The 21486-nt window shown below is 53.0% G+C and overlaps 1 protein-coding gene across 2 annotated transcripts; it reads right to left on the reverse strand.

Moving 5' to 3' along the window:
• Positions 1-474: 474 nt before the first annotated feature.
• On the reverse strand, positions 475-18871 carry LOC133349955 (putative mediator of RNA polymerase II transcription subunit 26). Of its 2 annotated transcripts, none has more exons than XM_061563862.1 (4): positions 18430-18871; positions 9502-11042; positions 7254-7313; positions 475-2178 (listed from the first exon to the last, which is right to left on the reverse strand). In XM_061563862.1, exons 1-4 carry the CDS (start codon positions 18694-18696, stop codon positions 1524-1526), a joined length of 2523 nt encoding a protein of 840 aa, XP_061419846.1. In that variant the 5' UTR covers positions 18697-18871; the 3' UTR covers positions 475-1523. The 2 variants fall into 2 exon arrangements, with proteins under 2 accessions (XP_061419846.1, XP_061419847.1); XM_061563863.1 differs by having other exon boundaries at positions 1845-2178; positions 9521-11042.
• Between the last annotated feature and the right edge of the window lie 2615 nt (positions 18872-21486).

Here is a 21486-nt window from a genome sequence, read left to right on the forward strand (position 1 = left end):
AGCAGCGGTTGCAGCAGCAGCAGCAGCGGTTGCAGCAGCAGCAGCAGCGGTTGCAGCAGCAGCAGCGGTTGCAGCAGCAGCAGCAGCAGCAGCGGTTGCAGCAGCAGCAGCAGCGGTTGCAGCAGCAGCAGCAGCGGTTGCAGCAGCAGCAGCAGCGGTTGCAGCAGCAGCAGCAGCGGTTGCAGCAGCAGCAGCGGTTGCAGCAGCAGCAGCAGCAGTTGCAGCAGCAGCAGCGGTTGCAGCAGCAGCCGACGAAGTTGGATGCAGAGCAGGAAAACGCGTGCACAGAGAAGACCTCGTACTTGATTTTGGAGCTTTCGTGACTGCAGGAATTATTCTTTGGTTCTTTCGGTAAAGCCACGTATAAAGATAAAATAATAAATTAAATAATAGCATAATTTATTATTTTATCTTTATACGTGGCTTTACCGAAAGAACCAAAGAATAAGATCTCGTACGTGAACATAACTCGTAAGTGAACATAACTCGTCAGATATGTCACCGCTTCATACCATGTGGGTATTTAATGATGTCAGACCAGATTATTTTAAACCTGATTAATTCATCGATCCACACAAGCGGACATGTGTACCAGGTGTATACATAATTCAGAACAACGATTTTTTTTTTCTTCCGGATAATCCGTCAAATCGCATCGGATACCACACACCACATTATTTCACCGCTTCAGAGCGGATATTTGACCGGATAAGTCACCATTCAAGAGCAGACGTTGTTACCACACTCCACCAGATATCAATTCACACGCTTGCCAACCAGCGGTAGGCTGGTGATTGTGTTTTTTTTTACAACCCACTCTCTGTTTTGTTTACTGCCCGAGTAAACAACCGCAAGATAATGAACAGCGCAGATAAGCAGGCGATGCGTTTCATTCATAGGTCTGCGTCTCCGCATCAACGCAACCACGGCGAAACCTTGCCCCAGTATCAAGGTACTGAATGATATAAAAATAGAAGAACAATGCAGTCTTATAGCCCTTTCTCGTGCAAATATTTGGTGTTCGAACATCCGAACACCCGTATTTATGTCATCATTCAAAATTTTTTAAAATGCTTTGCACGCATCCCATCCGTCCCACAGCCATTGTGGGGGGTTGTAAACTAAGCAGCACTGATTCGGCACAAGCACAACTTAACTCGGCGCCGGTTTCGCCATGCAGTGTCTCATCAGCAGAGTCGGGCTCCGTTGGAAGCAGTGGTGCTGAAACCGGGGAGCTGTGGTGTAGCGGTTAGCGCGCTGCGCTACGAACCCGGCGATCCGAGTTCGATTCCCGCTCACGGCCAACTTCAGTGTTGATTGTCTGAATCGGTCCTGGGCCTCCCGTAGGTCGACCCGGCCTCAAATGAGTACCTGGTGCGGTGTGTACAATTATCACCACTGGGGAGACAAAGGCGGCCGGGCGTGGTGCTGGCCACCCAGCCCCTCGTGCTCCTTGTCGGCCTTCTTAGGTGTTGGCTAACAGCACTTGTCCCAACAGTCTTTTAAGGCTACACGGGGGATATTTATCTTTGGCGGGCCGGTGCCTGGTTTGCCGGTGTCACGGGACAGCCTCTCGCGGCAATCGGCGACCCTGAAAGCTTCCAGAATATCTGTGAACCCTCATTTTGAAAGCAGCCCCGGTGCGATTTGTGTTTCAATACAGCAAGCGCTGTCGAGCTGGTACGCGATGGCAGTGCAGCGATGGATCCCTGGAATCCACTCCCTGCGGAGCTTTCGATGTCACCGTGTGTGCGGCGGGTTCCGTTTGCGTTTCTTCGCTCGCCCGCAGACGCCATCCAACCACGCCGAATCGCAGAGGAACTTCCTCGTCGAGTAAACCTCGAGGCTCGCCGAGAGAGGGACCCCTTTTTAAACAAAACAAACGAGCCAAATGTGTTTTTGTACATTTCAAGATGTCCCGTAGCCGGAACCCGTTGTTGTTTAGCCCTGCGAGGAGGAAAGGGGGAAAACGAGGAAGAAATGCGCGCCGGGGCGTGCTGGCTCACTGGTGCCGCTTGCTGTGCAGCGCCAGGTGGTCGGAGCGAGAGAAGGCCCGGCCGCACGCGTGGCACGGGAAGGGCCGCGAGCCCGTGTGCTTGCGGAAGTGTCGCGTCAGCTCGTCGGAGCGCGCGAACCTCCACGTGCAGCCGGCCCACGCGCACGCGTACGGCTTCTCGCCTGCGGGGACGTCACAGGCGCGCGCGTCACAGGTGTACGTCACAGGCGCACGTCACAATAAAATATCACCCCTCCCCACTCTCCCCGCAATACCAATACAACCGCCATTCGCCACTAAGTGACGGTGGCGTCAGCACGGCGCCTGTGCCAGGCCAGGTGCACTTCGAGGGCACGTGAAGTGTTGAAGGCTCGCCGACAGGAGGTCTCGGGACAGGCCCAGCAGGTGCCATGGGTTGGATGACTGAGATGACCGGTAGATGCACCAGCTGTACCCCCCCCCCCTCCCCGCTGTGCCAACTTGCTGCATTTTAGCCGCCCGGCGCTCCGCTCGTTGTTGTGAGCGTCGCTCCTCTGCCCTCCATTGATCCCCCCTCCCCTACCACCCTCACCACCCCAGCCACCGCCATGTTGGAGCACGTGCTGTTAATATAATAATAATAATAAGAATGTGCCACTGTATAGGGGGGGGTCTGCTGGTTGGTGTCGTCGGTTCTTGACGCAAATTGGTAAAATATTATTTCTTAAAAACGTGAAAAGGGCCGTGAGACGCGGTTCGGAAAGACGTGGTCATGAACGCAACACGCATGGAACACGAGCTCGGCAACACAGGTGTACGTGGAAGCGCGAGGCACATGCACGCGGCTTGGAATGTTACATCGTTGGTCCTTAGGAGGAGGACCGCGTGGATCAGAGAAGGCGCGCGCAGGTTCACGGCATCGTGCACGTCGGTCAGGAGAGGGAGTGGGGCTTTGGGTGAAGCGCGTCACGGACTAGATGATCACTAAAATGCATTTATTTATTTATTCAGCAGAGCCACACTTGTGCCGTATGAATCTTTTTCAGAATGGTCCTGCTGCATTGCCTTTTTTTATAAGATGTTGTCGGACAATTAATTATGAGTTTTTTTATTATTCAGTTTAACACGTAGGTTTTAGCGACCAATATCATGCATACATTTTTTGGGGGTTGGATCGCGTAAATATATAAGTGTGTCGTTACACACCAGTCTGTTGGCTCTCCAACACACCGGTTAGTGCTGTACGAGTGACGAATTGGCACGTTCTGTTTACGTGACAACCCTTAGTAGTTGGCTGTGTCGGGTGGTGGCGGGTTTTAACGACACATCTATATATTTATATTATTTTTTATTTTATACGTTGGAGGAAAATCGGAGCACCCGGAGAAGACCCTTGCCTTGCACAAGGGGGCAACACTCGATCCCCGTACAGGTGGAATAAGCAGATGACGATTAGTCCATTTGCTGTACTGCCTTCTCCTAGCGAGCCCAGGGCATGGCACCTCCTCTATGATCACGGCACTCCCGTCCGTGTCGTGATCCAACAACTCTCGCTGCTGCTGCTTTCAGCAGTGCTGGATTACAGGCAACCACGTGCAGCGTGTAGCCACCATCTGTTACTACGCGAGTTGGCACGGCACACGCAGATTGGGGAGTCACGGGGTGGGTGAGTGGGTGGGTGGGTGGGTGAGTGGTGGGTGAGTGGGTAGGTCGGTGGATGAGTGGGTGGGTTAGTGGGTGCGTGAGTGGTGGGTGAGTGGGTGGGTGGATGAGTGGTGGGTGGGTGGATGATGAGTGGTGGGTGAGTGGGTAGGTCGGTGGGTGAGTGATTGGGTGGGTGGGTGTGTAAGGTGGGTGGGTGGGTGTGTAAGGTGGGTGGGTGGGTGGATGAGTGGGTGGCCGACCAGCACCACGCCCGGCCGTCTTCGATGACAACCGTCGTTGCAGTATTCATAGTGGTGATGTTGCGATGGTAAAAGGTCTTGCTTGGGCACGGCAGTGGTGGTAGGGGGGGTGTGGGCGGGTGGGCGAGCAACTTTATTTAGATACCAGTGACAAGGGGGGGGGGGGGGACTGTGCACCCCCCTCTTCCACTGCCCCCCCTCCACCTTCACCTTCCAACCCCCACTGCTCCCCACTCTGCCCCTCGCTGAGAGTGGCGATTGAAACCGGAGAACGCTCTTCCTTCCCAGATGTCGAACGGTGGGTCCGATGTTGGAGTTTGGCAGAGCCGTGTTATGCGTGGTGGGGGGCGGGGGGGGGGGTGTCAGCTTCTCAACCCCCCCCCCCCCCCCATACTCTCTACTCGCGAATAAAAAAACAACTTCTTTGAGCTAAAAACATCCCAATGCTGAAAAAGGACACGGCACGTCACTCAATGTGGATGACGCGGTAGCAACGGCAGCAGTGGCAGCAGTAACATCGCCCCTCTGCGACAACTGGGCCAGGACCCCCCCCCCCCCCCCGGCCATCCCTTTGAGACTCAGCGAATGCTTCCCTAAGTGAAGCGAGCGTGATGATGTGATAGGTGTGGACACTAAGGTTCGCTTCCCGTTGCGTGCCGAGTCTGAGTTTCCGACAGCCAAAGGAGATGGAATCAACCTTCACGAGCTCCCAGGCCTCTCCTGTCATCTTTAATGTCGGGACCACTTGTTCAGACACGTCTCGCTGCCTTTGGAAAATTGTATATATGTAGATGTGTGTGTACTTATATATTGTGATATCTGTGTGTGCACATATACATTGTGATAGATGTGTGTGCACATACACATTGTGATAGATGTATGAGTGTGGGTGTACGGGCAGTCGACTTACGAACGGGTTCGTAAGTCGGTTTTGTTCATAACTCGGAACTTCTTAGTGAATTGTAAATATGGTGAGTTGTTATAAAGTGTATTGTGGTTCCACAAAAAAAGTGTCTTGTGGTTCCACAAAAAAGGGACGCATTGCCAAACTCATAAATAACGAGAAACATTGTACATAAGCATGTAATACTGTGATAAATACTTCATAATAAGTAAAATCAAGAAACATGAACGCATGTTTTTTTCATGTTTACGTACCTTGAGTCCTGATGCGGGCTTGCCTGTCGCATGGGGCGTAATGAGTTCCAGCGGGACTCATTACGCCTCGCGAAGGGGTCGCTCTGCTAAGCAAATTAGTTCCGCTGGTTCGGCTCATATGACCGACCCCACCCCTCTGGCCTTCGCACCTGAGTGCCTCACAAATGACGACATCGCATTTATCCCTCTATTTAATAACGAAACAGGAGGATTTCTCCACAAATCTGGCTGTCGCCTGATGAGGCTGGTTGTAATTACTGGCGAAACGTGGGGCTCTAATTTGTAAACGTTGTGGATGTACTCTCCAGCGCACCGGTTAGTGCTGTACTAGTAACGAATTGGCACGTTCTGTTTACGTGACGAACCTTACTATGATTGGCTGTGTCGAGTGGTGGTGGGTTTAACGACACATTTCTATTTACGCGATCTCACCCAAACAAAACCTCTTATGGATATGACCGAACGGCTGCAAGTTGTTGGATGGTTAAACATAACACCTTGCTGATGTTTGCAGATGTTTGGAAGTCGGAAGTTCGTATCTCGTGTATTGCCTGTATGCGGGTTTGGGGCCGTCCATAAATGACGTCACGCGATTTTTGACGATTTTTGACCCCCCTCCCCCCTCGTCACACGGCGTCACAAAAAGTCAGACCCCCCCCCCCTCAAATATGACCTCACAAAGCTCTGCCCCCCCCCCACCAAAACCATATTTCCATTTTGAAAATAAAACATGCTTCAAATCGCTTTAAACTATTGTCATTGTAGTGCGTATTTAATGTGGCGCTGCACTCTGATGCTGTAGGAGTGTTGTTATAACAATTCGTGTTGTTATAACAATTCCATATTTTTTTAAAGTTGCGCATTTGGATGTGACGTCACATTTCTCAACCCCCCCCCCCCCCTCGTCACACATCGTCACAATTGTCTGACCTCCCCCCCCTAGGTGCGTGACGTCATTTATGGACGGCCCCTTTCTCTCGCTCTATGCGGGTTCCGACTGCGATTCCGCGCCGTATCTGCGGCGCGGAATCTATGTCTACCCAAGATTCGCTCTGCTATGCGGTTTGAATTCATTCTACACGCGGTGTGTGTATACTCTGTGTGTGCTGTGCGTGTGCTGTGTGTATGCTGTGCGTGTGCTGTGCGTGTACTGTGTGTACTGTGTGTGTGCTGTGTGTACTGTGTGTGTGCTGTGTGCTGTGTGTGTGCTGTGCGTGTACTGTGTGTACTCTGTGTGTGCTGTGTGTACTGTGTGTGTGCTGTGTGTGTACTGTGTATGTGCTGTGTGTACTGTGTGTGTACTGTGTGTGTGCGCTGTGTGTGTACTGTGTGTGTGCTGTGTGTGTGCTGTGTGTGTGTGTGCTGTGTGTGTGTGCTGTGTGTGTGTGCTGTGTGTGTGCGCTGTGTGCTGTGTGTGTACTGTGCGTACTGTGTGTGTGCTGTGTGTACTGTGTGTGTACTGTGTGTACTGTGTGTGTGTACTCTGTGTACTGTGTGTGTACTGTGTGTGCGCTGTGTGTGTGCTGTGTGTGTACTGTATGTGTACTGTGTGTACTAACTCGGCAGGCAGCTGTCTCCTAGTGTGGTTTCACGCATTGTGCACCAGTGCGAGGGGTCTTGAGAGTTTACATCGGTCACCGCATCGCGCGCTTTCAGATACGCTTCTGCGGCCGTCTGGAACGCTCTTCCGTCCGATATTGGGAAGCCACTGGAGGGAGCTATGCACGTTTAAATCCCGGTTGAAAACTCAGTTCTTTAGAGCCGCTTGTTGCGTTTAGTTTTCTGCCTCTCCCTCCGCACCTCCGATCAGCACGGTTGGCTTATGTACGGTGCGAAAGAAGTTTAACACACGTACACACAAGAAACTTGTCCCGTTGTTTCAACTGCCGGTGACCTCTGGGTTGCAAGTTCAGTGCGCTACTTATGCATTCCAGCTGATTCTCACGAAACTTTACGTGATCCCAACAATCCTGGGACCGCACACACTCAGAAAAAAATATTCATACTGGCGGAATCCGATAAGCTGTAAAGCTCTTGTTTTTTAACAGATGTCCAGTATGGGCACGGGGGTGGGGGTGGGGGTGGGGGGGTCACACAGGCCACGCTAACGCGATGGGAGGAAGGGAGAGAAAGGTGGCTCACAGTGGCCGTGTCGGGAAATAATGGAGCGAGCAACCGTGGGGGAGCCAGGAGGAGTTTGCGCCCAAGTCGCTCACCTGTGTGCGTCCTCTGGTGAGCTTTCAGGTGAGAACTCTTGGTGTACACCTTGGAGCAGCCTTGGGAAAGAGGTGGGGGGGGGAGAGTTAACGAGAGAGAAGTGAGGTGGGGGGGGGTAGTTGGTACGGTGTGTACACAGCAGCAGTGGAGAGACAAAGGCAGTCGTGGGTGGTTCTGGTCACACAGCTTTCCTCGAGCACCGTACCGCCTTTCATAGGCACTCGCAAACAACAGCACTTGTCCCCAACAGCCTGTGTAGGCTATACGGGTGATCTTTGTCTTGTTTTGTATCTGTGTGTATAAGTCCTGTATATATGGGAGAGCGGTAGCACAGTGATTCGTGCACTGAACTTCGAACCTGGCGAGCCAAGTTCGATTCCCGCTCACGGCCAACGCCAGTGACGAATATTTCCGAATCGGTCCTGGGCCTCCCCTACGTCGACTCAGCCTCAATTGAGTACCTGGTGCCGTGTGTGGACATCGCCACTGGGGAGACAAAGGCGGTCGGGCGTGGTTGTTGCCCACTATAGCTGCTACTCGCTATAACAGCACTCGCCCCAACAGTCTGTTAAGGCTATTCGGGCTACGGGGGTGATCGTTGTTCTTGTAAATAAACACACGCACACACGAATGGTGAGCGATCGAGTCGTCCTGCAAGCTGCAAATGCCTATACCCCCCCCCTACTCCCAACCCCGCTCCCCTCCGCCTACACGCAGTTATTTAGGGATGCGACAAGAAGCGGGCATCTGCCGCTCATGGCAGGGGGGATGGGTGGTTATCGTGTGGTGGGGTAGCGGGGTGGGGTGTCGTCCCTTCGAGACAGGCGGCTGCTGGGTCAGGCGCTTGAGACGAATGCTGGCGGAGTTGACACCCAGGTGAGACATTGCGTCTTGGCCGTGACTCACGCCAACAGCTCGTTCGAGTTCGTTCATCGCCCTGCGTTCGGCGGCGTCGCTGGGACAGCTTCACCAGGCTTGGCTGCTCAGCAGCGGAATATCACTCGCCGCTGATGCAGGCCCTTGCCGAAATTTAAATGAAAACGAAACTAAATGATTGTATTGTTTTACCAGGTAAGGCCCATTGAGTTGTATCGCTCTTTTTTTCAGACGCGACCCGACTATCACAAATAATGATTGCTCAACGAAGTGGCTTATCGTGTCGAGGTTTAGAGCAGCAGCCGAATAGTCTAAACGCGTGACGTTGATTTTCTAAATGTGTGGGGGGGAAGGGGGGCCGGAGAAAAATCCACGCGACCACGGGGAGAGAGACACGCAAAATCCAAATATACAGCAGCAGGCGTCAGGGTCAGGATCGAACCCACGACCTCCTGCGCACCAGGCGAGATAGTTAACATATCATAGCCATCAATGACAGGTTCACAGTGCGCTAACCGCTGCGCCACCGCCACTCCCGACAGTGTGTATACATACGGGGTGGCCCAAAAGTCAGGACACACGGGGCTATCTAATCTATTTTACGACTGCCATTGCATTCTGTAATTGTTTATTCGTTTAGTTAATATGTTCTCTATTATCATTATTAATATCTAATTGTACTCTTCATCATGGGGGGGGGGGGGGGGGGTCACCTTATATCTGTCGTTTACAAAACTCGACCAAGAACCCGGAATGAACTGAGACATCAAAACTATTTGGGTGAGCATTCAAAGATCCCATCTTTGAAAAACAAAAGTCCTACATTGAATTCAAAAGAGAATTCATGCATCGTTCATTCGTGTTAATATAAGTCTGTTTGAACATTTGTTAAAATAAATGAGGTCACCCTACGTGATTTGTTAAAGTAAATATAATAACCCAACGTGTCCTGAATTTTGGGGCCACCATCTACATATGTGTACACCTGGAGCAGGCAGCAGAGGGTAATGCAAAACACATCCCGTTGTACAACACTTCTATGACGCCCCCCCTCCCCCCCCCTGTACGCTGCCCACTTCACTAATCTAATCCGCACTGACCAGCGTGGTGAAGTATGGTCAAATACCCCCCCCCCTGGGGGAGGCGCCAGGCCCCCCTCATCCAGCAGCGGATTGACTTGATGATTTTACAAGGCGCGTGCACACGTGGCGCGTGGCGGCGAGCCGATGTGCTGAACTCATCTGCACAATGGAAATGGGGAAATGCAGCGGGCGAGACAACGGACGTTGCTTCGCTTGTGCCGGGCAGGTGGGAAGGGGTGGGTGGGTGATGGTGCCTTAGTCTGGCTCAGTGAGCCTCGACTCCACTGACCCGCGACAGGGAATCCAACCTGGGAAGAGGCAGTGGTGGATCCGTCTCTTCTCCAACTCGGGGTTGCTCTGACGGCTGCTGCGTGGAGCTCCGGGGAGTCGCGGTGTCACTTGCTGATGATGGTGCTGATGCTGATGGCGACTTTCCTGCTGATGCCGCAGCGGCTGATCATTAACGCTTTCTTGCTGCTGCTGATGATGGTGAACACTTTGCTGCTGTTGTTTCTGATGCTGCTGTTGCTGATGATTAACGCTTTCTTGTTGCTGATGATGGTGAACACTTGGCTGCTGTTGTTTCTGATGCTGCTGTTGCTGATGATTCACACTTTCCTGCTGCTGCTGATGGTGAACACTTGGCTGCTGTTGCTGCTGATGATGGTGAACACTTTGCTGCTGCTGTTTCTGATGCTGCTGTTGAACACTCTCCTGCTGATGGTTGTGAACACTTCCCTGTTGCTGCTGATGCTGCTGATTATAAACACTTTCCCGCTGATGCTGCTGCTGCTCGTTGTTTGAATGTAGACAGTGGTGCTGCTGTGCCACGTTATTATGATCAGCATCATCAGCGGAAACATCTCGTTGGTACAAGTCGTGCTCGTGATGATGATTGTGGCTTTGCTGACTTTGAGCCAAGCTTGGGCTGTTTAAACAGTGCTGTAGTAATTGCTGCTGCTGCTGCTGATGTTGCAGTTGTAGCTCAGCCTCGGGGTGTTGCTGCACCTGCTGCTGCTGCTGATGGTGCTGCAGCTGATGGTGCTGCTGCTGATGATGATGATGATTGTGCGGCCCACTCGTGTACAATCGAGAAGGAAATTTCACGGGCGTGTGACAATTCTGGACAATCTCGATACACCGTTGATCTTGTTGTTGATTTTGGTGCTGGTGCCGATGCTGCTGCTGCTGATGATGGGGGTGATGATGACCCATGGGCTTCTGCTGCTGCTGATGATGATGGTGGTTTTGAAGCTGATGTTGCAAACCCAAACTTGCGAGCACATCCCCATCCACTTCGGGGCTATGTGGCTGTGACCTTGGAGGAGTCGGTGGCAGAAAATTCCCCGAGGGCAGATGCACGTAAGGGGGTGGTGGTTGTTGTTGATGCTGCTGCTGTTGCTGCTGCTGTTGCCTCTGGTCCCCGTAGTTAATCGTCAGGCGCGTTGCCATAGTAAACGCGTTGCCGTGGAAACGCCCATCACCGCCGGTGGTCAAGGAGACGGGAGCGGCGGTACCCGGGTACGGCGGAGGAGGCTTACGAGGCACCGGGTCCTGTGCTGGAGTCGAATCGGGGCGGAACACATTGATGTGCGGCAGCAGCAGCAAGTCCGACGCAGCAGCAGCAGCGGCGCAATCGTCATCAGTCGCCCCCAGTTTGAGCCCCCCATTTAGGGGGCTCGGCTCCGCCAGCACGATGTTCACGTTGATGCTGAGCGGGGTCGATGTTGGCGGCTGGGATTCGGGTCCCACGTGGAACCACGATGGCCGCTGGGAGAACGTAGCCCGGTTCGAGCCCAGACGAGGGTCCAGGTCATGGTCACCGTTCACCTGGCACGCACGCACGCACGTGGACTCGTGTGCAATCACAACCGCGGTCGGGCTAAATCGAGAACTCTTCCGTCCCCGATCTGTGCCGTGTCGTGCTAGGGGCTACCTCCTGGCCATCACAAAGTGAAAGCGATGTCCTGTCGGCGTGGCCGTCATCTCAGACGTCCCACGGTCACATGGCGGGGGCGAGTACTGAGTACCTGGCGGCCGGGAGTGGTGTTGGCCTCCCCCCACCCCCTCGTGTGCCGTGGCGGCCTTCATAGGCGCTCGCTAGCAGCACTTGCCCCAGCAGTCTGTCGAGGCTATCGGGGGGATATTTGTCTTCGTGACCGTGTGTCCGTGGTTGGTTGTGTCGTGTGCGTGACTATGAAATCGGAAACTTTGTGCCGATGGTCGTCAACTGCCTTCAGTGACCATCGTTAACTCGGGTTTTATTCCGGGCATAAATTTACTGGGGTTGGCAATTGATATAAATAAGGTGGGGGGGGGGGGTCCAAAACGGGGGGGGGGGGGGGCTGGGGGGTGGTGGTGGGGGGGTGAGGATGGACGTGGTGGGTGGGTGGGTGTATGGGGGTGTTTGATTCGTTCCCACTCCCCGCACCACCTCCTACAGCAGTGATGTTCAGCCTCATGCAGGACAACCCCCTCCCACGCAATCCAGACGCCTGGTCTCGTTGCCCCCACCCCAAAGACAAAGATCCCCCCCTTATAGCCTCAGCGGACTGTTGGGGCAAGTGCCGTTAGCGAGCACCTATGAAGGCCGGCACGGCACACGAGGGGGTGGGTGGCCAACACCACGCCCGGCCGCCTTTGTCTCCCTCCTAGCGACGACTCGTGACCAGAGCCCCCTCCCCACACAACCTACTACTTGTTGTGCCATTCATTCAGTTTTCAATATCTATCGTCCCCCACTCTCCTGGCTTTAAAGAAAACACTTAAGCTCATCCTAAGGAATGAAGCTGGTGACTTCTTTTGGAAGGTCGGTGGAGGACTTCTCTGATGCAAGCGAGGGTTGTTTTTTTCATTTTTTTGCCCGGAGGCAGTTTTGGCCAAGAGTAAAAAACAACCTCCCTCTCAGCGGTGAAAACTTTGAGAAGGTGGCAGCTGCTGATGCTGCGGACGTTAATTCACAAGTCGATAAGTGTGATGTCACACGATACAATAACGGCACTGGCTGCACGTGCACACAACCGCACCACGTGTTGTTGGGGATGGTCCTCTGACACACACTACACGTGGCTCGATATTGATCGAGCCTGAGTCTCTGCGTGAACCTGTGGGTCTCTGCGTGAATCTGTGGGTCTCTGCGTGAATCTGTGGGTCTCTGCGTGAGTCTGTGGGTCTCTGCGTGAATCTGTGGGTCTCTGCGTGAGTCTGTGGGTCTCTGCGTGAGCCTGTGGGTCTCTGTGTCAGTCTGTAGGTCTCTGTGAGCCTGTGGGTCTCTGTGTGAGTCTGTGGGTCTCTGTGTGAGCCTGTGGGTCTCTGCGTCATTCTGGGGGTCTCTGCGTGAGTCTGTGGGTCTCTGCGTGAATCTGTGGGTCTCTGCGTGAGTCTGTGGGTCTCTGCGTGAGCCTGTGGGTCTCTGTGTCAGTCTGTAGGTCTCTGTGAGCCTGTGGGTCTCTGTGTGAGTCTGTGGGTCTCTGTGTGAACCTGTGGGTCTCTGCGTCATTCTGGGGGTCTCTGCGTGAGTCTGTGGGTCTCTGCGTGAACCTGTGGTTCTCTGTGTGAGCCTGTGGGTATCTGTGTGAGTCTGTGGGTCTCTGCGTAAACCTATGGGTCTCTGCGTGAGTCTGTGGGTCTCTGCGTGAATCTGTGGGTCTCTGCGTGAATCTGTGGGTCTCTATGTGAGCCTGTGGGTCTCTGTGTGAATCTGTGGGTCTCTGCGTCAGTCTGTGGGTCTCTGCGTCAGTCTGTGGGTCTTTGTGTGAGCCTGTGGGTTTCTCCGTGAGTCTGTGGGTATCTGCGTGAGCTTGTGGGTCTCTGCGTGAATCTGTAGGTTTCTGCGTGAGTTTGTGGGTTTCTGCGTGAGTCTGTGGGTTTCTGCGTCCGTCTGGGGGGGTCTCTGCGTGAGTCTGTGGGTCTCTAAGATGTAGTGTGGTCACACACTATGATGCTAATGCAGGTGGGCTACTAAGCTGTTTTATTGGTAATTTGTCCTGCATGGTAACCATGCCGCAGCCTGTGCCCCCCCCCCCCACCCCTTCCTTCGCTACCTCTGAAAGAACCGCTGCCATACAGGACACAAGGTCATGTTCAACCCCTGTCCCCGATTCAAATCTACCACTCGGTATAACAACAATCACCACGACCTTTAAGAGCGAGTCTCTGGACTGCGTGGGCGTGCGTGTCTGTACACGTGCGTGTGTGTGCGTGCAAGTGGGGAGCGGTGGTGCAGCGGTTCGCGCCACGTTGCGCTGTGAACACAGTGACCCGAGTTCGATTACCGCCCACGACCAATAAGAGGTGGCGAATATTTTAATCAGTCCTGGGCTTCCCCTAGGTCGACTCAGCCGTAAATTCCGTCACAGTTCCTATGATTGCTTTTTTATTGCTTTCATGGCTTTATTTTGGTGATTTCGAAAAGTGTATTGGTTTAGCCATGTTTGTTTGTAGTACAGAGTTAGACTGATTGCCTTAATCTAAGTTGTGTTGTGGTTGTTGTTGTTTGACTTGCATCCCACTGGGATATTTGCACACAGTGTTGGTGTACGGTGTTTTTTTCTGCAATATTTTGCTATCTTTTCTTGGATTTTCTGTTTGCACTCACTTTAAGATGTTTTTTGTTCATGTTTTTGTTTGTTGCGGTTGCACCCGATTCAAGAGCCGAATGGCTCACAGGGCTATACCTAATAAATTAACTTGAATGAGTACCAGGTGCGGTGTGTAAACATTAAGCATTGGAAGACAAAGGCAGTCGGGTGCTGCGACTCTAAGCCGAGGTCGATTCTAAAGCCACGGCTAACATCGTCGGCGGAGAGTGATATTTGACCCGATCCTGGGTAGGCAGTGCCGGATTATCCTCGTAGCAAAAGTAGCTGCACACGCTACGGGCAACTTACAAGGGTCCCGCGGTAAACGCTTTCAAGCAGGCAATTCCGGTTCAGTGATTCTGCACGTGCTCTATTACTATAGTACTATACCGCCTTCAACTTTTATATGAACGACTGGGTGTTTGAGGTTAGCGATTTGTCGCATTATCTGGCTGTATATCAAATGAAAAAATACAATTACTTTACTATGAAAGTTAAAAATGCGTCTTCTTGGTTCTTTCGGTAAAGTCACGTAGAATGGAAATAATAATAAAATAAAACATAATAAAATAATTCTCACGACGTTTCGGCCACAACGCAAGTAGCCGTCCTCAGGTGAAGACCACGGTTTAAATAATTTGCTTGGAGCGGTGCTGTTTCATTCAGACGCTGTCTCCCCGACAGACCTGGTCTTCACCTGAGGACGGCTGCTTGCGTTGTGGCCGAAACGTCGTGAGAATTATTTTATTATGTTTTATTTTATTATTTTATTATTTCCATTCTACGTGACTTTACCGAAAGAACCAATAAGATGAATCCCTGCAGTCACGAAAGCTTTAAATCGAAATTAAAAATGCGTGTTTTAAGATTTTTTTTTTAGGACCCCTTTATAACATATGCTACAGGCCCCGTACTAGCTTAGTCCGGCACTGCTGGTAGGTCGATTCAGCCCTAAATGAGTACCCGGGGCAGTGTGGAAAATCAGCACCTGGGAGACAAAGACGGCTGGGCATTGTGTTGGCCACCCACCCACTCGTGTGCCGTTCCGGATTTCATAAGAACTCGCTAACAGCACTTGTCCCAACAGCCCGTCAAAGGCTATATGGGGCGTCTTTATCTTTGTCGGTGTGCGTACGTCTTTACCCGTGCAAGTGCTTTGCGCGTGTGCGTGTGTGTCGTTTCATGACTATGGATGTGTGGGTGGGTTTCTTGTTTGTTATGAATGTCTGTGCGTGTGAGCGCACGTGTGTCTGTGGTTGTGATTGTACCATGTTCATGCACGCGATGTTGTGGGCGTGTGTACGTGTGTGTGTCATTGTGTGTGTTGGGGAGCGGTGGTGGAGCGATTAGCGCGCTGCGCTATGAACCTGGCCACCCGAGTTCGATTCCCGCTCACGGCCAACACCAGTGACGATTATCTGAACTGATCCTGGGCCTCCCCTAGGTCGACTCAGCCTCAAATGAGTACCTGGTGCGATGTGTAAACATCGCTACTCGGAAGACAAAGGCGGCCGGGCGTGGTGTTGACCACCCACCCCCTCGTGCGCCGTACCGGCCTCATAGATGCTGCTCGCTAACAGCACTTGCCCCAACAGTCTGTTAAGGCTACACGGGGGGATCTTTGTCTTTGTGTGTTCTCGTGTGTATGCATCGATAGATGATGGGTGTGGTTGTGGTTGTGTTGGTGGCGAGCGTTGGGAGTTGTGGTTGGTTGGTTGTGGTGGTGCGGAGAGATGAAAGCGGGGTAAGGGGGAGAGGGTATCCCTTGTGGAGGGGGTGGAGAGGGCGGGAGGGGTCGTGGTGGACCACTGGGCGAGTTCCGACACTGATTTACTCATTACACCACCTCGCTTATCCATCTCGCATGTCCCCCGCGCCACCCACACACATCACCTCCTTCCCGCCCCCTCCAAACCCCTCCCCCCACCCCACTCCATCATCAGCCTTGTTCAATCAACTGCTGGATGAAGGACTCCCCAAGCCACCACCACCACCACCACTCGCGATCCGGCGATGGATAATAATTATCCACCCCTATAACCTACTCGTGGACAGCTGATTTGATTGGTGGACGTGCTCCTTCCTACACACCCAGACGAACACATGGCAGACCCTAAAGCAGCCCCCCCCACTACCCTGTCCCCCTGCGCTACCCTGCCCCAACCCCACTACCTTGCCCCCCCCTCGGCTACCCTGCGACCCTCCACCCCCCCCCCCCCTCACTACACTGCGCTCCCCCCAACCTCCACCCCAACTTATTTCGCTGTACGAGGCAGTAGCTACCCTGCACACGTTATCTTCCCATACCCGCAGCTGCGGCGAGAGGAGTGCGTGCGGGGGGGGGGTATGTGGGAAAGAGGGGGGGGGGGTGGTGGAATTTATTGGAACCCCCCAAATCATCAACCCCCTCCCTCATCCCTCTTTTAGCCTCGTCTCGCTACCCTCTCCCCACCTCCCTGGCCCCCTTGCTTTTCCTTACCTGGAAACATAAAAATAGTTTATAGTTTAGTTTCCGCCCGCATTTCTCATCGTCAGCAGCAGCAGCAGCCGCCGTAGCCGTGATCTGTCCACTGCTGGCTGAAGGAAGTTCTCCGCGAGCCATGCCCAGGCACACCCCTCCACCACCCACCCACTACCCCCCCACCACCCCCCCACTACCACTCGCAGCTCGTCGTGTTGAAGGGGGTTGGCTTGGCGAGTGTCAGTGGAGCCAAGCTCGGTGAGAGACGCGCCTTGAGAGCCCGAAGAGGGATGAGGCCCGGACCCATTCAGCGAAAGTTCAGTCTCATGCATCCTCCTCTCACCTCCCTCACCTCACCTCCTCTTGCTCACCCCCTCTCCTCACCTCTTCCTCATCTCTCCTCACCTCTTCCTCACCCCCCTCTTGCTCATGCAGATTGGGTTTGCTGTACTGACACCTCTTGGCCACCTCGAAGCCCATAACCAAGACACGTGGTGTACACAAGACACGTGGTGTACACGAGACACGTGGTGTACACGAGACACGTGGTGTACACGAGACACGTGGTGTACACGAGACACGTGGTGTACACGAGACACGTGGTGTACACGAGACACGTGGTGTACACGAGACACGTGGTGTACACGAGACACGTGGTGTACACGAGACACGTGGTGTACACGAGATACCTGGTGTACACGAGATACCTGGTGTACACAAGACACGTGGTGTACACAAGACACGTGGTGTACACAAGATACGTGGTGTACACAAGACACGGGGTGTACAGAAGACGCCAGGCTGAACTCAGATTAGCTTCCGAATTGAGATGAGGTTTGGCGCGTTCTGGATGATGTGGTCAAAGGCGTGGCCAGTACTCCCCATCAACACCTCTTCTCAACTATCACCACCACCACCACCACATCACCTCAACCACCACCACCACCCCATCACCACGATCACCACGTCTCCTCAATCTCCACATCACCTTCACCACCACCACCACCACCACTGTATCTCTTCAACCACCATCACCACAACCACTAACACAACCAGTGCCTTGTAATTATAATCAGCATCTTCACTTACTCCACCACCACAATTCCCCAACCATCACGACCTCTAGTATAACCACAACCACCACCACCTCCACCACCTCTCTCATGACCAACGCCATTCCTACAACCAATGCCTTCACCACCAGCTTTGATCACTGCCATCACGTTCAGCATAAACAGCGCACGTCTCCCCCTTCATCACCAACACCACCACCACCTCATCCTCCTCGACTACCACCTCATTCTCCTCGACCACCACCAGAAACACCACTATCTCATTCATCACCATCACTTCCTCGACTACCACCACATTAATCTCACACCACCACCACCACATTAATCTCACACCACCACCACCAATCTCCTTCAACACCACCACCTCCTCGACCACCACCACATTACTCTCACATCACCACCACCTCCTCGACCACCACCACATTAATCTCACACCACCACCGCCACTATCTCCTTCATCACCACCACCACCACCACATTAATCTCACACCACCACCACTATCTCCTTCATCACCACCACCACATTAATCTCACACCACCACCACTATCTCCTTCATCACCACCACCTCCTCGACAACCACCACATTAATCTCACACCACCACCACAACCACTATCTCCTTCATCACCACCATCTCCTTGACCACCACCACATTAATCTCACATCACCACCACCACCACATTAATCTCACACCACCACCGCCACTATCTCCTTCATCACCACCACCACATTAATCTCACACCACCACCACAACCACTATCTCCTTCATCACCACCATCTCCTTGACCACCGCATTAATCTCACATGACCACCACCACCACATTAATCTCACACCACCACCGCCACTATCTCCTTCATCACCACCACCACCACATTAATCTCACACAACCACCACTATCTCCTTCATCACCACCACCACCACATTTATCTCACACCACCACCACCACCTCCTCGACCACCACCACATTATTCTCACACCACCACCACCACATTAATCTCACACCACCACCACTACCATCTCCTTCATCACCACCACCTCCTCGACCACCACCACCACATTAATCTGACATCACCACCACCACCACCACCCGCACCACCTCCTACCTGCAGGGCGGCTGGCACAACCCCCGCGTCTCCCGCGAGGGTCTCTCCGACCTCCGCTCCGTCTCCCTTCGGCTCGTCCCAGCGAGTCCCAGGGAACATCTCTGGGCAGTATCCACGATGGGCACGTGAAGGATGCTGCTGCTGCTGAATAATGATTTTGTTGTTATTATTATTGCTGTGATGGTGGTGGAGGTAATGGTGGTGATGATGTAGAGAAGATTGTGACGCGGGCGGTGTAGCTGCGACTGTGACTCCTCCGACGCTCATGACGAGGTGGCTGAGACCACCACACACACGTGGGCTAGAGGGGCAGACGATGTGAGCGGGGGATGAAGGAAGCCGACACAGATCGAGGAGGGGCGCGAGCTGAGCGATCAGCACCTCCCATCCGCACGTGTCCCACCAACCCTGGCCCGCTCTTGTCTTCACTCGCGCCCAAGCGGTGCGGCGACCTGAGCAGCTCTGGGGAGGAGGAGGAGGGGTGGGGAGACGATTTGTTTGGGAGGGGAGGAGGAGGAGGGGAGGGGAGGGGGGTGTAAAGGAGGAGGAAGGGGGAGGGTCCGATGCGCGTGTGTGATGGGTGGGTGTCTGTGTGTCTGTGTGTGTGTGTATCATCGTGTATGTGTCTGTGTGTGTAGGAAGCGATAGGCCTTCATAGGTGCTCGCTAACAGCACTTGCCCCTACAGTCTGTTAAGGCTATACGGGTGATCTGTGTCTTTTGGGAAGCGGTAGTGTAGTGGTTTGCGCTACGAATCTGGCGACCATGATTCGATTCCCGCTCACGGCCAACACCCAGTGACGATTATCTGAACCGGTCCCGGGCCTCCCCTAGGTCGACTCAGCCTCAAATGAGTACTTGGTGCGGTGTGTAAACATCACCGGTGGGGAGACAAAGGCGGCCCGGCGTGACGCGCACCGGACCAGTCTAACCTTGTGCTCGTTAACGGCACTTGTCCCAACTGCCACGAAGAAGCTATACGGGGCATCTTTGCCTTTGATGGGATGTGCGTGGGTGTGCGTGGGTTTGTACCCCAGGATGGTATGCGTCCGTGTTGATTATGGGACTGTTTGGGTGTGCATATGCGTGTGTGTGTGTGATAAAGTGATCCCCGTATAGACTTAACAGGCTGTTAGCAAGCACCTATGAAGGCCGGCACGGCACGCGATGTTTACACATCGCACCAGGTACTCATTTGAGGCTGAGTCGACCTAGGGGACCGGTTCAGATAATCTTCACTGATGTTGGCCGTGAGCGGGAATCGAACCCGTGTAGCCGGGTTTGTAGCGCTACGCTACCGCTCCCCCTCTTTTTGGTCGTCAGAAAGTGCACGTAGCCTGGCACAAGGTCCGTGGTTGTTGTTGTATCTGTGTTTTTTTGATTCTATCTGTACGCGAAAGGTGTTTGAGTTCTGAGCAAAACGCCTTTACCAATCATTGGGCGCGTGCAGCGTGTATAAACGAATGGTGCGCGTTTGAGACGAGTGGTGAACGTGGGTCGGTCGCGATCTGATGCGTTTGTTTCAACACACACTGTTTTAGAAATGCTGTGTTCAGCCAAGAAGGTGACGTGGGGGGGGGGGGGGGGGGAACCCTTATCGGAATAACAATATGTATTTATACTGGAGGAATCCGATGAGCTATACAACTCATTTTCCCAGATTGCACCCTTAAAGAAGAGGCCCAGTGTCATAATTCGCAAGAGTGGCCCATTGTATGCCGCGGGGATTAGCCAATCTCTAGCAATAATCTATATTTACCAACAGCAATAATAGCCTCTGTGCACATCGTGCAACATTATACATCTCAATGGGTGTAACCCACTTACACAACACAGCGCGGCGATGACTTCTTTGTTTAAAATCACAGTTTGCTGAGAACAGCACCTAAATGACCAAAAACGCCAAGCGGTCAGCAACAAACGGCACTGCTTGAAAGTTGTCACATAATTGAGCGACGCGGTCATCATTCTACGACCTGGGGGAAAGAGAGAAGATGGGAGGGGAGGGAATTCCGAAGCGGAGCATTGGCAGGGAATGAGGGGCCGGAGAAATGCGATCTGCAGTGTGGTGCGTGGGTCGCTGAATGAATGAATGAGTGGGGTGAATGAGTGAGGTGGGTGAATGAGTGAGTGGGGTGAAGGAGTGAGTGAGTGGGGTGAATGAGTGAGTGGGGTGAATGAGTGAATGGGTGAATGAGTGAGTGGGTGAATGAGTGAGTGGAGTGAATGAGTGAGTGGGGTGAATGAGTGAGTGGGGTAAATGAGTGAGTGGATGAATGAGTGAGTGGGTGAATGAGTGAGTGGGTGAATGAGTGAGTGGGGTGAATGAGTGAGTGGGTGAATGAGTAAATTGGGTGGGGGGGGGGTGAATGAGTGAGTGGATGAATGAGTGAGTGGGGTGGATGAGTGAGTGGGTGAATGAGTGATTGGGTGAATGAGTGATTGGGTGAATGAGTGAGTGGGTGAATGAATGAGTGGGATGAATGAGTGAGGGGATGAATGAGTGATGTGGATGAATGAGTGATTGGGGTGAATGAGTGAGGGGATGAATGAGTGAGTGGATGAATGAGTGAGTGGATGAATGAGTGAGTGGGGTGAATGAGTGAGTGGATGAGATGGAGTGAGGGGATTGAATGAGTGAGTGGGGTGCATGAGTAGAGTGGATGAATGAGTTGGAGTGGCTGAATGAGTGAGTGGGGTGAATGAGTGCGGGATGAATGAGTGAGTAATGAGTAAATGGGTGGGGGAGTGAATTAGTGAGTGGGTGAAGAGTGAGTGGGTGAATGGTGAGTGAGTGGGGTGAATGAGTGAGTGGGTGAATGAGTGAGTGGGTGGGAGAGTGAATGAGTGTGCTGTTGTGTGCTGCAGTGTGGTGAGTGAGTGGGTGTGAAAGTAAGTGAATTTACGAGTTATTGAATGAGTGAGTGGTAGTGAACCGCTTATCGCGCTGCGGCTACAAACCCGGCGACCTGAGTTCGATTCTCGCTCACGGCAACACCAGGTGACGATTATCTGAACCGGTCATGGGCTTCCCTAGGTCGACTCAGCCTCAATTGAG

Source organism: Lethenteron reissneri, chromosome 32, assembly GCF_015708825.2.
Source record: "Lethenteron reissneri isolate LAM-NWPU_2019-01 chromosome 32, ASM1570882v1, whole genome shotgun sequence".
In the NCBI taxonomy this organism is placed as follows: domain Eukaryota; kingdom Metazoa; phylum Chordata; class Hyperoartia; order Petromyzontiformes; family Petromyzontidae; genus Lethenteron; species Lethenteron reissneri.

Coding starts and splice junctions, on each gene's coding strand:
- LOC133349955 (XM_061563862.1), bottom strand. CDS start 18,696: ATGAGCGTCGGAGGAGTCACAGTCGCAGCTACACCGCCCGCGTCACAA. Junction 7,314..9,501: donor GGTTGGATTCCCTGTCGCGG/GTCAGTGGAGTC, acceptor CTCTTTCCCAAG/GCTGCTCCAAGGTGTACACC. Junction 2,179..7,253: donor TCACCAGAGGACGCACACAG/GTGAGCGACTTG, acceptor ACGTCCCCGCAG/GCGAGAAGCCGTACGCGTGC.